The sequence below is a fragment of the Rhamphochromis sp. 'chilingali' genome, assembly GCF_963969265.1.
Source record: "Rhamphochromis sp. 'chilingali' genome assembly, chromosome: 15".
Lineage (NCBI taxonomy): Eukaryota > Metazoa > Chordata > Actinopteri > Cichliformes > Cichlidae > Rhamphochromis > Rhamphochromis sp. 'chilingali'.
The window spans coordinates 36,623,625-36,631,610 of NC_137942.1; the positions used below are offsets into that span (position 1 = coordinate 36,623,625).

Here is a 7,986-nt window from a genome sequence, read left to right on the forward strand (position 1 = left end):
TGCTGTCACATTGCCAGCTGAATATCAAAACATGACATTATGGTCAAGAGGTGAGAATGATGTAGGATTTATTGACTGTACACCTTATCATGCTCAGCTGAAAAACAACAAGCCGGTATATGTCAAGCAATATCCCATTTCCGCTGAAAAAGCCGCAGCCCTAGACATCATCATAGGAGATTTATTGACAGCTGGAGTAATAAAGCCCACAGTATCTCCATATAACACTCCTGTCAATCCTGTGCCAAAGCCTAACAAACCTGGCGTATGGCGTTTCACACAAGACTTAAGGCAAGTTAATGCAGTCATTATGCCTCTGCCACCTCTCGTCCCAGACGTTCCCAGCATACTGACAGCTATTCCAGCAACAGCTACACATTTTACTGTGGTGGATTTGTGCTCTGCCTTTTTCTCAGTGCCTGTGCATGAGGACACACAGCCGATATTTGCTTTTACACATAGAGATAAGCAGTACACATGGACTCGCTTACCCCAAGGCATGGTAGACAGCCCTGCGGCTTTCTCAATGGTGGTACGTGCTACCCTGGACGGCTTCATTCCTCCAGAGGGCTGTACCCTGATACAGTACGTGGATGATCTCCTCCTCTGTGCTGAAAGTGAAAAACTATGTCAAACTGCCACACATATGCTACTCCAGCACCTCCAACAGACTGGCCACAAAGCATCAGCAAAGAAAATGCAGTACTGTCAGACTTCTGTTCAATATTTGGGATTTACACTGTCTCACGGACAACGTTCCATGACTACAGACAGGGTCAAAGCTGTGACCTCTGTCCCTAAGCCCACTACACAGAAGGAAATGCTGTCCTTCCTAGGCATGGTGAACTATTGCAGATAGTGGATACCAGACTGTTCTTTTCATGACCACATTCTGCGTGAATGCTGCAAAAAAGACAAGCCTCCTCGAATACTGTGGTCAACAGAAATGCCTCTTTCAATGCATTAAAGGGAGCGCTGACCTCCGCCCCTTGTTTGGGTCTGCCTGACTACCACTTACCGTTCCACCTGTACGTCACAGAGAACGGCACAACCTGTGCAGGCGTACTGGCCCAAGAGCATGGCTGTGGCTACCGTCCAGTAGCCTTCTACTCAAAGGTGCTGCCAGCAGTAGTTCAGGGGATGCCGGCCTGCCTGAGAGCAGTAGCGGCTTGCTCTATCATGATAAGGGACTGCGAGAAGCTCACACTCTCACATGACACTGTTCTACACACCAATCACCAGGTCACGACCATTCTAGCAAACATAACTACACAACATATGACCGCACAACGTCGCTCAGGTTATGAAGCTACACTGACTTCAACAGCAAATCTCACTATAAAAGCAAGCAGCACACCCAATTCGCCAGCACACTTACTTATTCGTATGCTGTGTTCCTCTGACCGACAGGATGGTTCAGACGAGCCTGACGTTCATGATTGTATGACACGTATACAGGAATCCACAGCACCACGCCCAGACTTAGAGCAGACACCAATCCCAGACTCAGTCATTGTTTATGTGGACGGGTCCTGTTCAAAACCAAATGACAACTCATTTCTTTGTGGCTATTCGGTGGTAACATTGCCTGACATCATACTAGAGGCTCACTCATTACCATTTCACTCAGCACAAAAAGCAGAGCTCATGGCTTTAATACGCGCCTGTGAGTTACATGTGGATAAGCGGGTGACAATTTACACTGATAGCCGTTATGTATTCGGTGTGGTGCACGACTTTGGCACATTGTGGAGACAGAGAGGCTTCACATCTGCTGATGGAAAATCGATTGCTAATTCTGATCTTGTTCAAAGACTTTTGCAGGCTATACAGCTGCCATCGGCAATTGCAGTTGTGAAAACGAAGGGGCACAGCACGGCTGACACAGACGAAGCAGTGGGAAATGCTCTTGCAGACGTAACCGCGAAAGCAGCTGCTGCCTCACAGCAACCACCCAGAAAGGAAGTATTATCTTTGCCTTTACAGCTGCCACTTGTCACACTCCCAGACTATTTAGAAACAAATGTTGACCTAAAATTCATACAAGAGCAAGCCTCTGCCTCAGATTACACTTACTGGGAAAGTAATGATTGTACCTTAGATAACAGAGACGGCTTATACAAAAACCTTGAGGGTTTGATTGCCCTCCCATCTTCACTACTGCCAATCCTTGTCCGCCATTTTCACGGTGTGAGTCATGTCGGACAAAGAGGGGTAATAGGAGCAATAAAATCAAGATTTGTAATTGAGAAAACATCACACGCAGTAAAACGCATATTAGCAACCTGTCTAACATGTGCACGAACTAATGTAGGTAGCTCAAAAGCAAAACATCAGCATTTACCACAACCAGATTTCCCATTTCATACATTACAAATTGATTTTACACACATGCCAGCACAAGGAAGCATCAAGTACTTACTGGTAATAGTGGACCAATTTAGTAAATGGGTAGAAGCTTATCCAACATCAAAAGAAACTGCAGAAGTAGTCTGTCAAAAGTTGTGCAATGAAATAATACCCAGATTTGGAATACCTCACCAAATTAACAGTGATAGAGGACCTTCATTCACATCAGAAGTAATTCAAAAGTGTGCTAAAACTCTAGCAATAGACTGGAAATATCATGTGTCATACCATCCTCAGAGTTCAGGAGTTGTAGAAAGAATGAATTGGACCATAAAAAATCGCCTGACTAAAGCAATGATAGAAACAGGAATGACCTGGATCAAACTACTTCCTCAAATCCTCTGCGAGATTAGAATGACTCCATCCGCAGCAACCAAATTATCTCCATTTGAAATAATCATGGGAAGACCGTTTCCAACACCATGGTCAGCCTCCAGAGGGGCACCGCTATTGGAAGGGGACATAGACACTGCATTGTCTGACTATGTTCATAACCTGGTAGAAACACTGAATAATAACTATCAGAAAGTTTGTCTCTCTCAGCCTCTCCCTTCCATAGATCCAACCCATCCGTGGAAACCAGGAGATGCGGTGTTGCTAAAGTCGCTAAAACCAAGGGCACTCAGGGAGGCCGCGTGTTCCAGCCCCCAGACTGTACTTGCAGTGACGAGAACCAGCATCCTAACAGACGGACAACCTCAGTGGATTCATGCCAGCAGGGTTAAGACCAGCCCCACGTATACGCTTCGTCGCGCTGTTCACGTTGCCTAGCAACCATGATACTAACCGCGAGACACGTTACATACAGCATTGTTTGACAGAAATGAAGGAGAAAAATGTTTTGTTGGTCATTCATTTTTGTCATGACATCACTTTGATTAGTTGAGTATCTGAGGCTGAGACCACAGGACTGTAAAACATGATTGTTGGGCTTCATGTCTGTGCTGAACAGTCATTTAAGATTAGTTAGTAAATAACAAGGGTTAACCCTAACCCTAACAATGAGGTCATGTGACTTTGACCTCCTAATTAATACAAAAACACATGAAGGGAGAAATTATCTGTAGAGACCAAACCAGTTTGAGTCTATGGGGACTGAGTCACTGCTGCCTCTGCTGGATGTCAGAGGAACTGCAGGGATCACCTTCATTGTTGTTTTTGTCTTCATCTGATCACTGAGCGCATTTTGACTTATTTCACTGTTCAGGACATTTTTGATGTGTCTTAATGTCACGCTAGGAGTGACAGGAAGTGACCTATACCCTGCTTGACAAAATAAAAGCTCTTTTTAATCAGAGTGCAGCATCAAATCTGTGAAACTTCAGGACTATTGATCAGGTTCAGTTAATCAATCACAAGCTGTTTGTGGACAGAGTGGTGCTGGAGCAAAGATCACGGGTTCATTTAAAGGTCAAATGTGAGTCTCCTGTGTTAAAAGCCGCCTCACTGCCCAGTTAAACAGCAAAGATTAAAAATGATTCAAAGGTTTCAGTCACAGATGAGAAGCTCGTGTTGTGTCTTTTCTCCCAGCTGTTCTTCATCTCACCTCACTTCTCCAATCCGTGTTTCCAGGTATTTCTGAGGCTGCTTTAAAGGCGGCAAAAGGTCTGGATCAGATCCACAAGAGAGAAAAGCAGGAACAGATAAAGTCCAAGTAATTCATTTGATTCCAGTCAACACATTTATTGATCATTAGTAGCCACATTAAAAATTAAGCACTGATTCATCCACTAAAGCTCAAACTGCACATATCCATGAAAACATGATATTTATGTTATAAAAACATGATGTTTATTATTCAAAAGTGTTTGAAAGCCTTTCCAGGTGAGTTTGATCCAGGAGGGTCTGAAGCCAGAGTGAGACAGAGACTGTGCAGAGACTGTAGAAGGACAGAGCAGCAGCAGAGCAGTCCAGATACACTGATGATCCTCTGTCAGATCCAGAGGGACACACAGGGATGATGCTGGACTCTACATTGTGTCTGACAGTGGAGCTGTTCTCAGAGCAGTTCACTCTGCAGCACTGACAGTCATCTGCACTTCATTCCTCTGTCAGTCACTGCTGGATGAAGCTCTCCTCTCCACCTCCCAGTAACATGGCCCAGTCAGAGCGTCTCTACACACAAGCTGCTGCTGCTTCATCCTATCTGGATCATCAGGACACAGCTCATCCTCTTTCAGCACACACACCATCCTATTTACAACCAGTTCCACCTGCAGAGAGAAGAAGGAAGAGCAGAGGAACTAAACAAGTGTTTCCAGAGACTCTTCATCAGCTGTCAGTCAGTGATGCAGCACATCCAGTATAAAGGGCAGCAGGGACTTCAGTGCTGGGACTGTACTAGGACTCATTGTTGCTTCACTTTTTCTAATAATCTTTGGATTTTTATTGAAGTTGATGAAAATGTTTTTGACTCCTAGTTTTAGTTTGGACTTTCATTCATTAGAATAACCTTGGTGTGTCCACTCTGAGCTCTGTAGGAACCCCAACAATCCAGATGGACAGTTCCAGCTGTTAACTGGAGGAATACCAGCCAAACATCTGCTCTCACTAAACTCTTCCTCACCTACAGACCGTGTTCTTCACTGCCTTAAATTCGGAAATTAATGCAGTCATTCGTCTGCGTGCTGCTTTTTCTGACCTGTTACTATAGTGACCATGAAAGTCACAAAAGGCAGAAACAGGAAGTGTTTGTGTCCAATCCTGAAGCCTGTCACCATTCTCCTCCCACAGCTTCACTGAGAAGCTGCAGCTTTACAGGAAACACTGCATCTTTGTTTCATACTGACTGTGTTTAGTACAATACTGGTGACAGCACCACCCACTCACTCCAACACTCTACTGACCTCAGAGTCTCCAATCTGCAGTCTGGACTCTCCTTAAGATCACACAGCTGCTTCACGTCTGGATTCTTCAGGTTGTTTCCTCTCAGGTCCAGGTCTCTCAGATGGGAGGGGTTGGACTTTAGCGCTGCTGCCAGATAATCACAGCTTATCTTTGACAAACCACAGTTCCACAATCTGTATAAAGAATGAAAGATGTAAGTTTATTAGACAAAGTGTGAGCTTGAAATCATTCAGTGTTTCATAATCTGTTCAGAGCTGAAGAAGGTTCAGAATGTAGAAGTGTAATAAAATGGAAACTCCAAACAGCTGAAGCCAGCAGGAAACAGCTTCAAACAAGAAACTGTGCAGAGTTTTCGGACCATATGCCCCAATGCAGCCAGTTGGATTTTGGAGTTTTGAATCTCTGTTCTGTGACTAAGTCCTTAAATTATTTCTTCCAGTCGGTCCCACAAGACAGACTAAGTGTTGGACATGTGTTGTGGCTCCATCTAGGGAGCTTCTAAATGTGATGTGTTGGCTGCTCTGGGTCTGTCAGATCACAGTACTGAAGAGAGTTCAAACTGGGCACACAGTTGTTCTAGACTTGACCCGAGATTGTCTGAAACTGACTGGGCGATTTTTACACATGTTCCACTCCTCCTTGGAACAACAGGAAGTTCCCAGCATATGGAAACAAAGGTTAAGTGTCCTATGGCATTCAGTGATGATGGTGCTGTGGCCCCACCACCTCCACCTCTTTTGAAAGGAACTAACTGTAATCTGAAGCTTCAAATGGAACTAAGACTTCCTCCACTAGGTGGCAGTGTCTGGTGAGAAAGTGCTAGTGTATCTGGTCTGTAGTCAAAAACAGGAAGATGCAGGATTTGGGCTGAAATGGCGAAAAGTGGCAAAGCAAGAAGGTTGTAGGTTAAAGCTTGTTGGTCAGCTGGGCCTTTCTTTGGAGGTTTGATGTTCCCCGTAAGTCCAATGAAATGCTGCTTAGGTTCATTGGTGCTTCTAAATTGGCTGTAGGTGTGGATTTGAGAGAGTGCTTCCCTGTCTCTCTCTGTTGGCCCTGTGATGGACTGCTCCCCTGCGTAGGTGGACCACGCATCTTGCCCGATGACAGCTAGAGCACAGGCTCTAGGCAGCACGGTGGCACGGTGGTTAGCACTGTTGCCGCACAGCAAGAAGGTCCTGAGTTCAGTTCCACCATCAGGCCGGGGTCTTTCTGTGTGGAGTTTGCATGTTCTCCCCGTGTTTGCGTGGGTTCTCTCCGGGTACTCCGGCTTCCTCCCACCGTCCAAAGACATGCAGCTTGTGGGGATAGGTTAATTGGATAATCCACATTGCCACTAGGTGTGAACGTGCGAGTGAATGTGAGTGCGAATGGTTGTCTGTCCCTGTGTGTTGGCCCTGCGACAGACTGGCGACCTGTCCAGGGTGTACCCCGCCTCTCGCCCTGTGACAGCTGGGATAGGCTCCAGCGCCCCCCGCGACCCTGAAAAGGATAAGCAGACGCGAATGGATGGATGGATGGATTTGTGGCCTGAAATTCCCCAGTTAGCAGTTTGGTAGATAACTACAGTATGACATGGTAATCACATCCAGCAGCTGTATTCTAACTGTAAGCTGAGCTGTGCTAAGCCAAAGCACCGGCACTTTTTAATATACAAATTACAACATTTAATAGAAACTTATTGGTCAGCATATTATTAGCCTGCTGTTAACTTCATTCCACAGAAAACTGAGAGAATCTAACAGAATCTAACAGAGCTGATAAAGAAGAAAGAGAAGTGTGATGATTTAAAGCCTTTGAAGTGCTTCAGATGATCTCTGTCCACTTATGTCCACTCATTCATTAAGTTATGTAAGCTATCTAATGCAGCTTTGATCTTCACAGTCTGCCTTATGAAACTCTTTCTAACCCTGAATGTCAGAGTGCTCCTCCTTCTCTTTTCCCATCATTCATGCTGGTATTGGAGGAGATTTGGATTTTGGATTGTGTTTTGGATGATGTGTGTATGTTTGTGTTGGACTGCTGTTTGTAAAGCAAATTGCCATTTTGGTTTGGATTTCAGTGTCACTCAGACTTTAAGGTGGAATGAAGAGTTTTAGAGTTTCGCAGTGAATCATCCAGTGGAGGATTTTTCTTGTTCTTTGAAGGTTTGAAATGTGAACATTGTTCTGCTGCAGTCAATGGACTAAACCAGAGAAGAAGAAAACAGACTTTACCATGAAGATCCTCAGTGTGGGTCAGTATAATATCAGCCTGATGTCTGCAGTTTAGTGTCAGCACAACTTTCACATCATATTCATCTCAGCACAACTAAAACATGCTGACTGACCTCAGAGTTTCAAGTCCACATCCTGGTCTCTCCAGAAAACCACACAGATGCTTCACTCCTGAATCCCGCAGCTCATTGTTCTCACTCAGGTCCAGCTCTCTTAGATGAGAGGGGTTGGACTTCAGCGCTGCTGCCAGATAATCACAGCTGATGTCTGACAAACCACAGCTCATCAATCTGTATAAAGAAGGAAAGATTTAAGTTTTTTAGACAAAGTGTGTGCTTCAGTACAGGGAGTGCAGAATTATTAGGCAAGTTGTATTTTTGAGGAATAATTTTATTATTGAACAACAACCATGTTCTCAGTGAACCCAAAAAACTCATTAATATCAAAGCTGAATGTTTTTGGAAGTAGTTTTTAGTTTGTTTTTAGTTTTAGCTATTTTAGGGGGATATCTGTGTGT

General features: G+C 44.6%; 1 protein-coding gene across 1 annotated transcript in view; it reads right to left on the bottom strand.

The window, feature by feature from the left end:
- Positions 1–4,172: 4,172 nt before the first annotated feature.
- LOC308411827 (NACHT, LRR and PYD domains-containing protein 3-like) overlaps positions 4,173–7,986 on the bottom strand; it is a gene marked incomplete at its 5' end in the record, with an annotated part of 23,272 nt that continues 19,458 nt past the window's right edge. The window contains 3 exons of the mRNA XM_080905865.1: positions 4,173–4,622; positions 5,256–5,429; positions 7,583–7,759. Coding sequence (XP_080761991.1) covers positions 4,607–4,622; positions 5,256–5,429; positions 7,583–7,759 — 367 coding nt within the window. The 3' untranslated portion in view covers positions 4,173–4,606. The remainder of the gene's footprint in view (positions 4,623–5,255; positions 5,430–7,582; positions 7,760–7,986) is intronic.